The 19,155-nt window shown below is 39.3% G+C and overlaps 1 protein-coding gene across 1 annotated transcript in view; it reads right to left on the reverse strand.

Moving 5' to 3' along the window:
- Positions 1-246: 246 nt before the first annotated feature.
- Positions 247-19,155, reverse strand: part of MRE11 (MRE11 homolog, double strand break repair nuclease) — a 65,394-nt gene continuing 46,485 nt past the window's right edge. Inside the window, exons 15-20 of the mRNA XM_079929101.1 lie at positions 18,524-18,743; positions 17,526-17,609; positions 9,545-9,603; positions 7,641-7,708; positions 3,261-3,339; positions 247-1,172 (exon numbers count right to left, since the gene is read on the reverse strand). Of these exons, the coding sequence (XP_079785227.1) occupies positions 1,116-1,172; positions 3,261-3,339; positions 7,641-7,708; positions 9,545-9,603; positions 17,526-17,609; positions 18,524-18,743 (567 nt within the window). The 3' untranslated portion in view covers positions 247-1,115. The remainder of the gene's footprint in view (positions 1,173-3,260; positions 3,340-7,640; positions 7,709-9,544; positions 9,604-17,525; positions 17,610-18,523; positions 18,744-19,155) is intronic.

Genomic DNA, 19,155 nt, shown 5'->3' on the forward strand with positions numbered 1-19,155 from the left:
ATGAGAAACCTTGGCATCGATATTCCACAGAAGTTATATTTCAATATGTTTATCTAATATAACCGTAAGGTTCAAGTGACCACTCTATCTAAAAAACAAAACAAAACAAAACTCTTCAGTAGCTTCTAAGAAGATATGGTTAAATTATTTTAACCCTTTCCTCCTAGAAACAGGTGAGAGAGAGAGAGAGAGAGAGAGAGAGTGCGAGTGAGAGAGAGAGCGAGAGAGAGAGAGAGAGAGAGAGAGAGAGAGAGAGAGCGAGAGCGAGAGCGAGAGCGAGAGAGAGAGAGAGAGAGAGAGAGAGAGAGAGAAAGGGAACCATTAATAATAGAAAATAATGGAGAAAATTATCACCATTCAATGGGAACATAATCCTCTGGAATCTTTGCTACAACTGGAATAAAAAACAATAATTCTGACAGACTTTATTTTTTGATACAAACTTATATCTAATTATTCAAAGTATAGGGTATATGTAATCATTCAAAGTTTCTGGCTGATACTATCACAAGCATTAGAAAAAGAACATATACTGAGTAACAGACAGTGAGCTTAGGCACCGTTTCATATAAATTGTTTTACCTGCAGGAAGTCCAGGATGTCTAGAAATTACGAAAATTATAAAAAGGACTAGATTCTATAAGCTCTTTTCCTCAACTTTGGCTAAATATAATAACCTTAAAATACTGACACAGTCTTTGATTATAAAGCAGAAACATACAATGGTAGATTTATTTTAGTCCTTACTCAAGACTGTATTTAAGCAAAGCTCTCACTCGGTAAGACATATACTGATGTATGTCAGAAAAACAACATTGTAAGTTTTATGGAGCATTTATAGAACAGGTAATGTTAACAACCAGATTAAAAAATAAGGAAAACCAATGCTATTCTATATGCCCTTGAGCTGGGAAGTTTCTCAAATAATGAAGTCATGTTCAGGAAATGATATTCAAAAACATAACTTTTTATACATTAGTTTCTCTGTTAAGTAAGAATCATTCAAATTCTTCAGTTAACAGCAATACTCAAAAAATCTTCAACTGGTAAACTCGTAGTTTGCAACGTTTCGATTTTTCCTGAATCTTGAAAACTTCAAACTGCCATTAAATATATTATCTTCTGTTTCTTCTTACAGAACTAAGGTTCATAAAAGGATCATCATCGTCATCCTGGAATGACATCCAAATGTACAATTAGTGACTGTTCCACGCTTCACTGAAACAAGACAGAGTTCTTATGGGCAAAACAATACCAGTAAGAGCCATTTTCTCCTTTCACATGGGGTAGACTTTCATTTTTCTATTTCCTTTATAAATATGAATAGTTTGTCAATTTTTTTCTCGTCCTCCCTTCCTTAGTAGCTATTTCATTGTTAAAACAATGAAAACAACTAAATTCTTAGCAAGCATTAAAAATAAAAATGTATCCTGCTCTATATGTGTGTATATATATAAGCCCACAATATATATCATATATATTTCTCTCAATTATTCACCTTAATAAAAGCAAATAAGGCATGGGCAAGACAAAAAAAAAAAAAAAACTCTTCAAGTCATTTCTATTAGGTTTTTAAATAGGTTTTTTTTTTTTTTCACTTACATTTTATAACTGGTATATCTGATGCTCTGGAAATTCAGAGCCAAAAAAATAATGAAGCCACATGACCTAATTCAGAAATAGCTGTAATTTTTATTTCCATTACCCATTTAATGCTAGAAAATGACAGCTACTCTCAGACTGGTACAAGAAACAACCTAGGAAAGCAATCTTGGAACTATTTAGTTTCAAAGACTTCCCATGCTGCTGGGACGTAGATTATATGCATAGTAAGAACAGGCAGGAATATCAGATGTTAACTAAGAATTTAATTAGAGAGAATGAAAACTAAACCTTCGATAAGCCCCAAATACATAATTTGATGAGGTTAACATAAAATCAATGATATACATTCTATAACTATTCAAAAGAGAAAGCAAATTTGTAAAGTTTTGGTTTATGTTTCCTTCAAGACATTAATAAAAAGGGATAATTATTTGGTGTTAGGCTCTGCTGGTGATATTAACATGTTCCAGTGTTCGCTAAATTAGCTATCTCTAGTGAGATATGGATGCCTTGAGAAACACAAATTCGCTCTCACTTATTGATTCATTTTCTGCTACCATAAAAGGCAGAACTCATTAATAAACCAGAGATAAATCCAAACTATAGTAGAGAATTTTCTAATAGTTCTCCTTTGTAGCTAACATGAACTATATGAATTTCTGTAAGTAACATATAACCACATGTGTATCTAGATGCTTTGGAATTAACCAACGGGTCAACAACTGCCCACTTCTCTCCTGGAGGCAACATGCTAGTATTTAATAGGCAGACTGAGCTCATGGTGCCATTTTTCTTTGCAGCCTGAGTTCTGGGGCGTCTTCTCTTCAAGCTGTTTCAAAACCACAGCTGGGACACAGAGAACACGACGGCAGCAGGTGAAGCTCAAAACCAAAGGTGTGAGTCATGTGGTACGACAGGGATGAACCTGGAGGACACTATGCTCAGTGAAATAAGCCAGGCACAGAAAGACAAATGCTGTATAATTCCACTTATATGAAGTATCAGAGTAGTCAAAATCATAAGGCACAAAGTAGAAGAGCCCCTTGCCAGGGGCTGAGGAGAGGGGAAAATGAGGAGATGTGGTTCAATGGGTATAGATTTTTGGTTTGGGAACATGAAAAGGTTCTGGAGACTGTTGCACAACAGTGTGAATATACTTAATATTAGTGAACTAACTGTACACTTAAAACTGGTTAAGATGGTAAGTTTTATGTTATGTGTTTCTACCACAACTGAAAAACACCACCATGTACCACCTTAAATATACAGGAAATGTGTAGCGCATACAGTGAACAGTTAATAAACATTCTGTTGTAGAGTAACATTAAAGGCTTTCACGATATCATCACCATTTCTCCAAACATAAAAAACAGAAGCTGAAAAAACTATTCTGATCCTACTGTTAACTGGGCAAGTTAAAGAAGAGCTGAGTGATATTATATGTTAAGGATCTGCAGGCCTTTCACATCTGAGGTATTTCCATCGATGAGCACTCAACAGAGACCACTCATTGACTCAATATTAACTATGGTTCAAAGGAAGGTGATCAATGAAACTATTTTTAGAAATAATTTTCGGCAACTAGCTTAGCAGTCCCTATTCAGATTTTATAAACATTTAAGAATTATTTAAGACTTAACGTATTACGTTATTACCTCATCTGATTCAAAATCAACCCCTTTAGTGATTTTGCTCCGGGACGTGTGTTTGCTCGATGATGAAGTGCTCAACCACCTGAGGCAAAATGTGAGAAAAACAGAGAAAATGAACCAAAGAAGGCTCATCACAGAAGGCTTTCGAGCTAAGTTTTTCATTTTAGTAGCAGCCATGAATAAAAATAACTAACACATTCCCTTCGAGCTACATTAGAGGCAGTAGAAGCTTAGTGGCAATGAAAAGGACTCTGATGTCAGGGTCTGAATTCCAGTTCTGCCATTTAGGAGCTACATGGCTTCAAGCAGCTTAGCCTCCCTGTGCCGCAATTTCCTCACCTGTAAAACGAGGATGATGAGAATTTTTTTTTTAATCTTTTTTTTAGATGTTGGGGGTAGGAGTTTATTAATTAATTTATTTTTATTTTTGCTGTGTTGGGTCTTCGTTTCCGTGCGAGGGCTTTCTCCAGTTGTGGCAAGCGGGGGCCACTCTTCATCGCGGTGCGCAGGCCTCTCACTATCGCGGCCTCTCTTGTTGCGGAGCACAAGCTCCAGACGTGCAGGCTCAGTAGTTGTGGCTCACGGGCCTAGTTGCTCCACGGCATGTGGGATCCCCCCAGACCAGGGCTCAAACCCGTGTCCCCTGTGTTAGCAGGCAGATTCTCAACCACTGCGCCACCAGGGAAGCCTGATAAGAATTTTTTAAAGATTAAATGTGTTTATATACTTAAACACTTTGCTCAGTGCCTGATACACATGAAGCACGCCACAGATGTTTGCTGACATCATAGTTCTTAGCATATATTAACATGTACCTACTACCACCCTCTACTCCTGAAAACTACGGCAATACTGAAATATTTTAAATCAAATCTCAGTTACGTTTCTATAGCAGGATAAAAGGATCTTAGGAAAGGCTCACCGCTTTCTAGGGTTGCCTCACTGTTAATATTATTTGTGTCCAGTCCGAATAACAAATATTTACTTAGTGCTTGACCCCAGGTACTATGATAGGCCCTGGGAAACATCAGTAAGCAAGATAATCAGGAATCTACTTTTATGAAGCTTAACGTGTAGTGATGGAACTCATATTCCTATGTATTTTTACTAACAAAAATTTTAAGTCATCTTAGGACAGGGGCCAGCAAACTTGGCTAGCACACCAAATCCAGCCTACCTGTTCCTTACAGCCTGTGAGCTAAGAATGGTCTTCACATTTTGAAATGGGTATATTTAAATGGTTATATAAGCACCTACATAATACCCCCAGTTTTGCCTCTTGGCCCGCAAAGCCTAAAATATTCACTCCCTGGCCCTTTAAGAAAAAAGTCTGCCGGCTCCTGTCTTAAATAAAAGCAGTGTCTGTGAACTCTTAGCCAACAATTTATTACCATGCTTTGGGATGTTACTATAGCAAACAAAATATATCTAAAGGGCTTGTCTGGACAAATTGTTGAGAGTCAAGAGGTCTATGCATCAGAAGGAAACAGAAAAATCCACAGGCTCTTAGGCACAAAAGTAAAGGACAGGAGGATTTGCCGAGCAAACTTGAAGAGCAACATAGCTTTGGAGGTAGAGGATCAAGGAATTTATCAACCAATCTACCTGGGAAGTCCCCAACTCTCTGTACTTGACCTAAGCAGGAACTGATCATTGTTGACTTGTTTCCATCATCTGTGACAGGAAGAAGCAGATCAAAAGCATGAAGCCACAGTGCCAAGGCTAGCCACAGCAGGTGAGGCATTGTTGCTGTGAGAGCTGGGGAAAGAGGGGGGTTATGGGAAGAAGCAGCCACTGAGGCCTGACTCTGCTTGCTGATGTCTCCCCAGACAAATAACCAGTGGTGTCCAGAAACAAGCCAGGCATTCTACACCAGATGCTGGCTCATTTGATCATAGCAGGAGCCCCCAATTCTGCACCAGAGGACCTCACACACCTACAGATCCAGTCTATGAGAGGTCCCCTATCCTCAGAGAGCAGTGGCAGGAAGGGAAGAATAGTTATACAGTTTTGACTACTGGGTCAAATAAATGGACTCTTGTCCTGGATGTCAAAAAATGTTTAATTGGATTAGTTTCCTGTGGATTGCTCAAAAATAAGGCAGACAGGGGGTATTACATTGAGTGCCAGGAGCTGTAAGTCTTCTCCATTTTTGTACAGATATAATTTGGAGGCACAAGTCAGAATTCCTACCTAGAGATGTTCAGCCAATTATGTCAGTTGTAGCAGCATCACAAGCATAAGAGAACATGTTAAACTGGCCTACATAAAAGGTGCCCCCAAAATGTTGGCTCCCCCCGCTGCAAGGTTTAATAGAATCCCCTCCATCTCTCCTCCTCTACCTGGCCTGATGGGGCCAGGTCTTCTCTTGCTCACTGCTTTAAGGTCGGCGAAGAGGGGAAGGTTGCCACCAGCTCTATCAAATCTGGAAGGGTCCTTTTGTCCCCAGTACAACCATGTAGAGTTTGGTGCAGTTTTTCCAGGGGAAAGTGGGTGGATTTCCACTGCCCATCCAGCAGAAAGGAGTTTTACAGCTGGAAGTTCTTTCCTTTTTAAAGTCAACTACCAGAATATTAGTGCTTTTACTGCTTACCATTCTTTCCATTATTCTTGTTCTATTTCCCTAGCCTGTTATTTCTTCAATAAGCCCTTCTAGAGGTGTTACTATGTGTTAAGTGCTGTACTTAGCACTTCACAAATATTAACTCACTTTAAAGCCTCATAACAACACTTTGAGGTAAATATTATTATCTTCATCTTACAAATGAGGACACTGAGGCACAGAAGTCAAAAGAACTTGCACAAGGTCCACACTCAGTAAGTGGTAGAGCTTAAATACTTTAAATCATGAGTGAAATACCTATACACACCATGCCATTACTAAACAATTCTTCAAAGACAGCATAAATTGCGTCACCCAGTTGCTGTCATCAGGAACACAAACCTGCCGAGGCTGATTTCAGATTTCTCGCCAAAATGTTCGTTTCTAAATCTCCTCTCGTCAATTAAATGATTCTTATTACGTGCACAGAGGTCTGAGAGCTTAATCTATTATGTGAAGAAGCAACAGCAGAGGATGGGCCTAGACATGATCATACTAAGCGAAGTAAGTCAGAAAGAGAAAGACAAATATCACATGATATCACTTACATGTGGAATCTAAAATACGACACAAATGAACTTATCTACAAAACAGAAACAGACTCACAGACATAGAGGACAGATTTGTAGCTGCCAAGGGGGAGGCAGGAGGGGGAGGGATGGAGTGGGAGTTTGGGGTTAGCAGATGCAAATTATTATATTGATACACAGGATGGATCAACAACAAGGTCCTACTTCATAGCATAGGGAACCATATTCAGTATCCTGTGACAAACCATAATGGAAAAGAATATGAAAAAGAATATGTATATGTACAACTGATTCACTTTGCTGTACAGCAGAGATTAACACAACATTGTAAATCAACTATACTTCAATAAAAGTTAAAAGAAAAGAAGAAGCAGCAGCAACAGCAGAGATGAGTCCTGGAGCAGAATGCTTGGCTCCGTGACTGGCTGTGTGCCCTTAGGTAAGTTACGTAGACTACCACGCCTCACTTTCTTCAAAGGTAAAAGGGGGAAAATAGAGTTATAAGTACATTTACCTCCTGGAGTGACTGTGACCAGCAAATAAGCTAATTCATAGGCAAAGGCTCAGAATGGTACCTGACACACAGGAAGTGCTGAAAGCCGAAACAGAATATTAACAAAATACAAAGCTATTTTCTGTTAATTGGAGAGGACATAGCACTCCAGCAAGAAAATCACTGGGTAATAAAGGCAAAAGGAAATGAATGACAAGTTATTCAAATTTTCAGTGAAAATACTTGTAATAATGCTGCACTGACTCCACGACTATCCCTTGGTCTATTTTTCACTTTTGTACATACGTGACTAGCTGAAAATAAATCTGTTAGACTTCCAGGGCTTCCCTGGTGGCGCAATGGTTAAGATCTGCCTGCCAATGCAGGGGACATGGGTTTGAACCCTGGTCTGGGAAGATCCCACATGCCACAGAGCAACTAAGCCCGTGTGCCGCAACTACTGAGCTTGCGAGCCACAACTACAGAAGCCTGCACGCCTAGAGCCCGTGCTCCGTAATAAGAAAAGCCACTGCAATGAGAAGCCCGCACACAGCAATGAAGAGTAGCCCCCGTTCGCAGCAACTAGACAAAGCCTGTGTGCAGGAATGAAGACCCGACACAGCCATACATACATACATACATAAATAAAATTTTTTTAAAAATCAGACTTCCGTAGCATAGAGAAATGTATATGTTGAATTCTGGATAATTTTTAATTTTTTCAGATGTTCCTTTTTGCAGGAATTCACTGCACCAACCTTTGATCAGCTTTGGAAGTCGTAGGAAAAATGTCTTCTTCCGTATCTGACTCACCTACCACAATCACCTAAGAGGGAGAAACAAAACAGCAAACAGTCTTTGTGGGAATGGAAAATCTGAATAAAAATGCATTAACTAATGTCAAAAAAGATATATTTTTACAAAAAAGGAGGCAGATACCATGTAAGCAATAACCATGAAAACTAAAGCTCTGCCTAACCTCCCCACTAATGTCACTCTTCATTTACAAATGGTTTTTTTATACAGCATGTGTGAGCTCACTTCTCTCCTGCTACCACGGCAGCCTGGGCACCTAAAGGAACATGCACTCAGATTGGTGAATGACTCACACTGGGTCATGTGCGGACAGTGCCCTGTGATTTTCTTGGGTTCTAGGCCATCGGTGCTTCATCTCCAATTTTAAATGAGGTATAAGACTGTGTGGGAAGTACCGGACCTGTTTTTCTGTTACATTTATCCCTGTTAAATACCACTTGCTGCTTTTAAGCCCCATGAAAGATATTTGTCATTCTTGATACTATCATCCAAATTACTACCTACTCCTCTACATTTTGTGTTATCTTGACACTTAATACACACATTTGCCATGTCTTCATCCAACTGATAAAGCCAAAGACAAAATAGTGAAAAAAGCAGCACTTGAGACCCATCCCTACCCAAGGCAGACATTGAACTGTTAATCAAAGACCATTAAATGAAGTTGTCTAAATGGCTATGAATCCAGCCAATATCTCTGCATTTTGTCCATGAAACTATCAGGAGATTATCTTAAGTGCCTTGAAGGGATCAAATGCCTTCAGCATTCCCCTGATCTACCACTATGTCACCTCAATCAAAAACATGAAAGAAAAAGTTACCATGACTTGCTCTTTCTGAACTCATGTTCTTGCATTATAAAAGAAAAATCTAGAAGGGAAGCTACCTTGTGGACATGATGATAATTTTGTTTTCAGATATGATCCTGAAGCGATAACAGGCAATAGTTGAATAGGAATAATGAAATGGAACTCAGGATAAAAGTTAGCACCAGTATACCCATATATAATTGTATAATAATGAGAGGAAAAAACAAAAAAACAGAGAAGAAGTTTTCTGGAAGAGGAGGTGGTCAATTGTGTCACATACTCAAGAGATCAAGAAGGAGTGAAATTTAAGAAAATGCTCTGGGGCAGTATGATATAGAGCAACGATTCTCAACTAGGTGTGATTCTTAACTCCCCCTCCCATCCCAGAAACATCTGGACATGTCAGGAGACATTTTGATGATCATAACTAGGGGGGACACCCCAGGCATCTAGTAGGTAGAGGCCAGGGAGGGTGCCTGGGAAGTAAGACACATGTGTTTTGAAAGAGAGGTAACAGGAGAATCAAGCCCATTCTGGACTCTTCTTGGAATCCAAAGGAAGAGCAGAAGTTTCATGTTAAATCTAGAGCTGAACACAGAGGTCCGTAGACTCAGACCTTGTAGCTTGTCTTGAGTCTGGCTTCAGCCATTAAGACACAAGCCAGAGTATTATGAGTATAAGTAACAAAAGGAAGCCAGCAATAAATAAGACCTCTCTACGCACTGAACGCCCATCTTCAATCATAGTTTTTCCGTGCATGGACTCTTCTGGTTCAACGTTATTATCCTTAAAAATATTACTGGGTACATACATTTATGGGTGTCCAGTCATGCGATGCATTATTAAAGAAAGAAAAAGAGAAACCCTCCTCCCTCACAGAAACCCTAGAAGCCCTCAGTCTAGATAATCAGTAAAGTTCTCTGCAGTTTTAATGTTCCACATTTTTTCTTCTTTTATTTACTTTGCAGACCAAAGAACTGACAATCATAATGTAGGAAACATCAATTGGTACACAATTAGAAAACTTTTTTTCTTACCTCTGAATAATTCTTAGTAGCAACATTTTGGGAGGGCTGCTGTCTTGCAGCTTTAAAGGCTATAATGAAAAAGATGAAACATCCATTATGTTATTCTTAAAAAAGCTTAGAAAAATTTGCACACTTCTTTAGCTGAAGGTTTCCTAAGTCCTACCTGCAAAAAATCCATGATGACTGATTATAAAACCACTTAATATGCTTTAAAATCGGGAGATGGAATTATATGTCTAACTACCAGTCTCATATGATTTCCCGGTTTACTCAAAGTAGTAAGCAGTGTTCATAAATACACCTACACTAAAAATATTTTATAGAAAAATACCTGAAGGATAAAATCTGATCACCTAATGGACTGAACTCCAAATACAGTGAAAGTAACCCTCCTCAGGTCTGCCTTCTCTTATAGTTGGCAATCTCTTTCCCTGTGGGAGCCACATGGTTCCAGTAAGTGCTTCCTTATTCTCCTCTACTTTGTTAGAAATATTCAGTACCTAAGAAATAGTCCAGAGGGAATGCTAGAAAACAGCCTATCTTTCATTCCATGATAACCTTCCTATGAATCTTTACATTTTCAGCTCTGTAAACTTGGTTAGAAACATGAAATTTAGTTCATTTTTATTTTTCCTGAGACCAAAACTATAATATTTTGATTTCACAGTAAGAAATATACATTTGGTCTTCATCCACATTTCTGGCACAGAGCCCCTAAAACCCTAATTTCCTAAAGCAATGAGAGCCATCAAGGTTCTTTTTGTTATGTTAATGAGGTAACTTTGGGACCACAACTGAGGAGGGAGGCTGGTTACCAGGGGAACCAACCAGGAATAGAGGGTTCGAACTTTCAGTCCCATCCCCGATTTCTGGGGAGGGAAGAGGAGCTAGAGGTTGAATCATTCACCAACAGCCAATGATTTAATCAATCATTCCTACGTAGCGGGGCCTCCATAGAAACCCAAAAGGAAGGGGGTTCAGAGAGCTTCCAGGTGGTGAATCAAGATGCTTCCACGTGCCACCATGCTTGGACCCCAAACTCGATGAGGACAGAAGCTCCTCTGTTCTGGGCTTCGCCCTATACATCTCTTCATCTGGCTATTGATTCATATCCTTTCATATCTTTTGTAATAAACCAGTAATCTAGTGAGTAAACTAGTTTCCTGAGTTCTGTGAGCCACTCTAGCAAGTTAACTGAATCCAAGGAGGGAGTCATGGGGACCTCTGATTGATAGCCTATTAGTCAGAAGTACAGATAACAACCTGGACTTGTGACTGGCATCTGAAGTAGAGGGGGGCAGTCTTCTGGAACTGAGTCCTTCCCCTGTGGGATCTGATGCTGTCTCTAGGCAGGTAGTGTCAGAATTGAGTTGACTTGCAGGACACCCAGCAGGTGTCTGAGGACTGCTTGGTGGTGTGGGTAACCACCCCCCCTCCCACACACACCCCCCCACTGGAATTAAGTGCAGATTATTACAAACCTAGAATAAAATTTAAAGAGCCAATTAGAGGTTTAATTTTCTCCTACGCCTTACCAGTTTCCTAATACAAAAAAAAGGTTTCCCCCAAGATAACCCCCAAACTAAACAACAGAGCAAGAGGAGACAAAAAGACAGAGGACTTGAAGAAGTCAAATGCTCAAAGAACCCTACACAGTCCAAAATTCTCCTAGTCAGAAAACTCAGGAATCTTTCCACCTAGCCCAAATTTATGATTTACTCATTTTTCCTATTCCAGGTTCTATCCCCAATCTTAGGATGTCTACCTGAGAGAAAGGAAAGGCAGAAGCAGAGTTCTTACCCACCCTACTCAATCACTAGCCTCACATCCTACTCTACTCAAAAGGCTGGAGAGGGCAACTGAATGCAAAGGCCAGCAATCGTGACTCTTTCAAAAACTATTTCTGCTCAATCGTTATTCACTAATTGACCCCTCAAACTCTGGGCTCCTGGAAGAAACAAGAGCCTTCCTTTCTTTTTATCCCCAATAAATATTTGTGTGATAAATTAACATTATCAGAAAATTAAGCACTCGGTTCTGTTGGGAAGGCAATACATACTGTATTGGGGGTTAAAAGCTCTGGTTTTAGAGTTAGAGCCATGTGGACTCACTAGCTGGGTGACTGTGGCCAAGTTCCTTGGCTTCTTCAAGTCTCGGTTTCCCCACCTATAAAACAGTGTTAATAATACTTGATGCTGAAAATTGTTGACAGGATAAAAAGAGGTGGTTAATGTAATTTGTTTTGGCAAGCGCCTAGATGTAGTAGGTCTTCAAATGATTTCGCTAGTAATAGTGGATGGAGTAGCAGCAGTGGTAACCATGGTATAAATTAAATGCAAAGACAGAGGCTTCTTTTATTAACTTAGTCACTATCCTCTGCAGACAAACTTCAGTGGAAAAGTCTGGGCTGATAACGCTCATTCACAACCGCTGCTGGCTATAAGTGTAACATCTACCTTTCCCAATAAAACTCCAGTACTATTATACAAATCTCTACACTCCATGGAGCTTGTTATAATAGGATTGAACATTTATTTATCTCTTCATTCCTCCACTTATAATACGAACGTAGAAGCTATAGTTTAAAGTTGCTTTTTTTTTTGTAACCAAGCTTCATTTTTTAAAAAAAATTTTTCATTGCTTTTATTTATTTATTTACATCTTTATTGGAGTGTAATTGCTTTACAATGGTGTGTCAGTTTCTGCTTTATAACAAAGTGAATCAGTTATACATGTACATATGTTCCGGTATCTCTTCCCTCTTGCGTCTCCCTCCCTCCCACCCTCCCTATCCCACCCCTCCAGGCGGTCACAAAGCTGATCTCTCTGTGCTATGCGGCTGCTTCCCACTAGCTATCTACCTTACGTTTGGTAGTGTATATATGTCCATGCCTCTCTCTCGCTTTGTCACAGATTACCCTTCCCCCCTCCCATATCCTCAAGTCCATTCTCTAGTAGGTCTGTGTCTTTATTCCTGTCTTACCCCTAGGTTCTTCATGACATTTCTTTTTTTCTTAAATTCCATATATATGTGTTAGCATACGGTATTTGTCTTTCTCTTTCTGACTTACTTCACTCTGTAGGACAGACTCTAGGTCTATCCACCTCATTACAAATAGCTCAATTTCATTTCTTTTTATGGCTGGGTAATATTCCATTGTATATATGTGCCACATCTTCTTTATCCATTCATCCGATGATGGACACTTGGGTTGTTTCCATCTCCGGGCTATTGTAAATAGAGCTGCAATGAACATTTTGGTACATGGCTCTTTTTGAATTATGGTTTTCTCAGGGTATATGCCCAGTAGTGGGATTGCTGGGTCATATGGTAGTTCTATTTGTAGTTTTTTAAGGAACCTCCATACTGTTCTCCACAGTGGCTGTATCAATTTACATTCCCACCAGCAGTGCAAGAGTGTTCCCTTTTCTCCACACCCTCGCCAGCATTTGTTTCTAGATTTTGTGATGATGGCCATTCTGACCGGTGTGAGATGATCTCTCATTGTAGTTTTGATTTGCTTTTCTCTAATGATTAATGATGTTTAGCATTCTTTCATGTGTTTGTTGGCAATCTGTATATCATCTTTGGAGAAATGTCTATTTAGGTCTTCTGCCCATTTTTGGATTGGGTTGTTTGTTGTTTTGATATTGAGCTGCATGAGCTCCTTGTAAAATTTGGAGATTAATCCTTTGTCAGTTGCTTCATTTGCAAATATTTTCTCCCATTCTGAGGGTTGTCTTTTCGTCTTGTTTATGGTTTCCTTTGCTGTGCAAAAGCTTTGAAGTTTCATTAGGTCCCATTTGTTTATTTTTGTTTTTATTTCCATTTCTCTAGGAGGTGGGTCAAAAAGGATCTTGTTGTGATTTATGTCATAGAGTGTTCTGCCTGTGTTCTCCTCTAAGAGTTTGATAGTTTCTGGCCTTACATTTAGGTCTTTAATCCATTTTGAGCTTATTTTTGTGTATGGTGTTAGGGAAAGTTGCTGTCATCCAAAACTTATAGTAACTATAGTTAGTACTCCATGGTTATTTTGTCAGAGACCATATTAAAAAGTCAGTTCCGTTCTTCAAAAAAAGGCCAATGTTGGAGTTAAACTGCAAAACCATTGGACCAAATCAACTGCATAAAAGACAAATTTAGACTGATTTATAGAAACATCCATTATCATGAGTTAATTGTAAACACTGTCACTAATACTAACAGCAGCAGTCATTTATTGGATTCTTTCTAAGTGCTGTGCTCAGTAATGGTTATGCATAGCTCATTTAACACTTATAACTACTCTGGGAAGTTAGTACTCCTCCTCCAGTGGGAGGACACAGTGAATAGGTCATACATTTATTTAATTGAAGTCTTAGAAGGAAAGAAAAAGAATAGCACAGAGGTAATAACTGAAGAGATAAGAGCAAAGGATTTCTAGAAATGATAAAAGGCACCAATTCACAGTTTCATGAAACCCCATAAATCCTAAGCAGGATAAAAAGAATCCCATATCTAGATTCATCATAGTGAAAGTACAGAACACCAGAGATGGCCAGCCGGAGGAGAAACAGACTACTTCAAATAAAGCAACAAGCTAAACTAAGAGCTGATTGCTACTTTTTTTTTTTTTGCGGTACGCGGGCCTCTCACTGTTGTGGCCTCTCCCGTTGCGGAGCACAGGCTCCGGACGCGCAGGCTCAGTGGCCATGGCTCACGGGCCCAGCCGCTCCGCGGCATGTGGGATCTTCCCGGATCGGGGCATGAACCCGTGTCCCCTGCATCGGCAGGCGGACTCTCAACCACTGCGCCACCAGGCAAGCCCAATAGCTGATTTCTTAATGACAACAATGGAAACCTGAAGACTCAATCTGAGTGATTAATTCTGCCCACTGGTGTCAAGGAAAGTTTCACATAAAACAACAAAGCCATGATGAGAAAAGGCAGTTTGGGCTAAGGTAAAGGCAGGTAATTTACAAAGTCTATACCTCTGTGTTGCACTCTGACCAACTTTTGGTGGTTTAACATGGAAGTGTTCATATTTTACTCATGATCCTTTTCTAACGCCCTCTGTTTTCTCTTTTTTTATAATAGCTCATATATATATATATATATATATATATATATATATATATATAAACATTTCACAAAAGCCTACTATGTGCCAGGCTTTTGGCTTTCCTTTTTTTTTTGGCTGTACTGCGTGGCCTGCAGGATCTTAGTTCCCCAACCAGGGATTGAACCCGGGCCCTTGGTGGAGTCCTAACCACTGGACCACCAGGGAATTCCAAGGCTTTTTGCTTTTAATCCCCAGAGTAATCCAGTATGGCAAGATTATTCCCAATGCACACGTAAGCAAACTAGGAGAGTGAGTGACTTGTCCAAAGTCACAAAGCTTTTTACACGTTAAACTCATCCCAGATCGTTTACCGAGCTGCCTTTTTTCGCTTCCTTTTCCCTTCTCTGCTTTTATCTTACACCTTCCAAGAATGTCACAGCATCTTTCTAAATGCCATTTTCTAAAGGCAACAGAGACAATATACTTCTAAAGTCAAAAGATAAGGATCTCAGCTGGCCCTACTCAAGTACTGAATAATCCTTGAATAAAAACATAGCAGCAGAACTTTTGATAAGAAGGTTCTTTAAGAATCATTTAATAGAGCTGATGTTTTTATCCATTCTCCAATGTCATCTGTCATCCAGAAAATATTGAAAACTTCCTCTGATGGAGTCACAACTCACTTCCTTCTGAGGCAGCTTACACCATCTTTATGTTGGTTGATAGATTATTCCGTATAATGCAAAGACTTCTCTACTGAGAGCCAGTAGCTCAACCTCTAATCTTCTCTTGCTCTGGAAACTAACAGTAGAGTGGTTACCTACTCACTCTGAAGGCCAGAGAATGTGGGATCAATTCAAGCTCTAGAATTTACTAGTTGTGAGACCTTGGGTAAGTTGCCTATCTTTTCAAAGCCTCAGTTCCCTTTTCTGTAAAACAGAGAAATAGTAAGTGCCTATCCCACTGAGCTGTTGAGAGGCCTGCAGTAATCGTCACATAAGTATTAGCTATTATTAGTACTATTAGTGGTTTTATCAACCTAGGGCAAATTACTTAGCTCAATTCCCTCGTCTATAAGAGAGGGAGTAGGTGAAATTGTTCTTAAGCCTCCCAGGTCCACTTTATCACATAATAAACTTAAATCTGTGTGTGATTAGCTTTTCCATCTATCCTCATTAGGTTGGTAGTTCTTAACCTGGAGCCCATAGATAGGCTTCATGGGGGTCCCTGAGCCCTTTGAAATGGAGTACAATTGCATATGACTACTTATTTAAAGATAGGAGACATAGCTTTCAGAATCCATAACTTAAAATAGATTTAAAACCACTGTCTTTAGAACTATACAAATCAAATCTATTCGATCTTTGATATAACAGAACTTAATTGCTGTAAAGACTTGAATTTTTCCCAGGTTAGATATCCTAAGTTCCTTCTATCAAATTTTTTATATTATATGGTTTCTCTTCTGAATGATCATATAAAGTTGACATCTTTCTTGAAATACGGTTTCAAAAGATGAGCACAGTATTCTTGGCATGATACATCCAATTAGTACGAGGGAGAACTTCCTTGCTGTAAAGAAGCATTACTTCTATTAATAATGCTTAAGGCACCATTAGATTTGGACAGTTAGATCAACCTGCACAACCTTAGTGACCTAAGACTTACTTGGTTCCCGACTAATATCATATACTTCTCTGAGCAGCTGTCCTTTTGGACATAAATGCAGTTTATATTTACCCTTGATAAATTTCATCTTGTGAGATTTAGTCCAACTCTCCAATCTGTCAAAAATTAATCTCAAATAATAAGATAATATAAATAAAATACATCTGGATATACTCTGAATGGTAGGGAGAAAAATATATCACCACCTATTTTAACATATATTTTAAATCTGACTTACAACTTACAACACAGATCTGACTTACAACTTCCTCTGATCTCATAAACTGTAATATTAAAAATAGTTTATAAATTTCTATATTAAATTATTACTAAAATAGTTTATAAAAATAGGTTCCCTTAGTTTGAGGCTAATTTTTAGACCACAGCAACATACACAAAATCAATTCAAAGAATCCTAACTATAACTTCCCTTAAATGCAGCTCACATGACTCTATACTAACAGTAGAGATGGACAAAAGCAGCATGAGGAAAGAAAGTTTACAGTACATTAAGGAGCAGTTCCTTCTCTCTTAATCATTGTTGATACACTGACCAACTGCCTTTTCCATGTCTTAGTGATCCCTCTATAAAAGGGAAATAACCAAATTTGTCTAAAGTGGGATATAAAAATTAATTTTTAGAGCCCACCCTCTTCAGTAGCCTCCATGAATGGCAAAGGTCTTTTATTTTTTTTTTTTTTTTTTTTTTTTTTTTTTGCGGTACGCGGGCCTCTCACTGCCGTGGCCCCTCCCGTTGCGGAGCACAGGCTCCGGACGCGCAGGCTCAGCGGCCATGGCTCACGGGCCCAGCCACTCCTCAGCATGTGGGATCCTCCCGGACCGGGGCACGAACCCGTGTCCCCTGCATCGGCAGGCGGACGCTCAACCACTGCGCCACCAGGGAAGCCCGGCAAAGGTCTTTTATTTTTTTTTTTTTTTTTTTTTTTTGCCGTACGCGGGCTTCTCACTGTTGTGGCCTCTCCCGTTGCGGAGCACAGGCTCCGGACGCGCAAGCTCAGCGGCCATGGCTCACGGGCCCAGCCGCTCCGTGGCATGTGGGATCTTCCCGGACCGGGGCACGAACCCGTGTCCCCTGCATCGGCAGGCGGACTTTCAACCACTGCGCCACCAGGGAAGCCCCGGCAAAGGTCTTTTAAATCAGCATAATTTATCCTGTGATTCAACACAAACCGGTAAGGTTTACTCATGGGCTTTCCTGAGTCTTCCTGTGTTAGAATTTATAAGTACCTGCTAGGTGATCTTTTGCAGTCTATACTCACCATCTATAATAGACATATTTCTAGATGTTGACATAGTGGCCTTTGAACTTCTGCCTCGAGTAGAAGTCTCCAGAGCAGCGCCTGCTGTTAGAATAATGAGCGGTCAGTATACCAGTCCATCAGTGGCTAAGGATTTTTTTGTTTTTTTTAAAAAAACACCACTAAATAAAGTTATGTCAAAACATAGTTTATGTGTAAAATGTCAAACATATATATAAGAAGAAACATCTAGAGTCTGATCAATCAATTTTCAGAGACTATTCTTAGGCCGCACTTGGTTCATATTGTTCCAATTACAATGTAAGGAAAAAATTTATAAATGTAAGGATAATGAAAACAATTATCACTAGAAGATGGGGATTTCTCTCCTGGGAGATTTTTAACTAAAGTACTACCCACTTTAACAGCTTAAAATTCCGACAGATAAATATTTAATAGAAAAATAATTTAAAACTATTCCTAGGGATGGATTTCTATAATGCATCAGGAAGTCACTGGATGACTATCTCCTATTATTTGGCCTATTCAATGACAACAGTATCACATTAGACACAATGATGGCAATTAATTTAATGACTGCTTTAAAAAATCAAATTGTGTAGGGGCAGTTTTCAAAAATAATAATTTTTATAATCTGGAGTTTTCTTCCTGCTGTTAGTGGGCATTAGCTAGACATTTTCCTTAAGTGTTTGCCTCACTATTACTTTGTACATGTGAGAGTAAACATGTCTATTAAATGTTCCCAATGTGTGAGAAGCACTATGAAATTCTTTAAAAAAAGAACATGTTAAGAACTATTCAAACTATATGTGCATGTGGCCATTCAGAATTTATATACGTGAAATGTACATGTTGGAACTACATTAAAGACCATTTTTATGCATTGTAAAAATAAATTTTTAAAGGACCGTGTAACTCAATTCTGCCAATATGAACACAATTCTGAATTTCCCACACAACTGCCAAGTGTGAATGTGTAAGAAAGACTCAGTGCTAACCTCTTCCTCTCTGAGATCCTCCTCTTGACACTGGATTCTGCCCTCTTCCTCCTCTCTGGCCTCTTCCTCGGCCTCTTCCTTTGTTGGCTGCTGCTGTGATGCTGTCATCAGAGTCATCAGCCATCTGTTCTGCCAAATCTATACTCATAAGGTCATCAGCACTAAAGGCGGAAGCAGCTTCCTCTGACTGAGATCTGAGGGCTCTGGCCCTACTCATGGCCTAAGAGGGATGACAAGAGGAAAATACACATCAGTAGACAATGCAGCAGCCTAAAAGTCATTAATCCAGCCACTCAGATGGACATTTCATATTGCCAAACTGTCTAAACTATTATTTTTCACTAATCATGCTAAAACATGTAAAACAGGAGAAGCTCCCTCCCCCATCAATCAAATTCAGTGCCTACGATTTGTTAGATCAATTTACAATACTACTGATACCTGTAAAATGAGACCTTTTGAAAATGTGTATCAGGAACCATAAAATTTCACAGAATCAAAAGTTTCAGAACTGGGAGGAATGTTGGCAATCGCCCCTAACGCAACACCACCATTTGTAAGAGACTGTCATCATTTGAGCTACTTTGTACAATGGGCTCTTGATAAATAACAAGAAAAAAAACTGGAGGTCG

The sequence above is a fragment of the Stenella coeruleoalba genome (assembly GCF_951394435.1).
Source record: "Stenella coeruleoalba genome assembly, chromosome: 8".
Classification (NCBI taxonomy): Eukaryota; Metazoa; Chordata; class Mammalia; order Artiodactyla; family Delphinidae; genus Stenella; species Stenella coeruleoalba.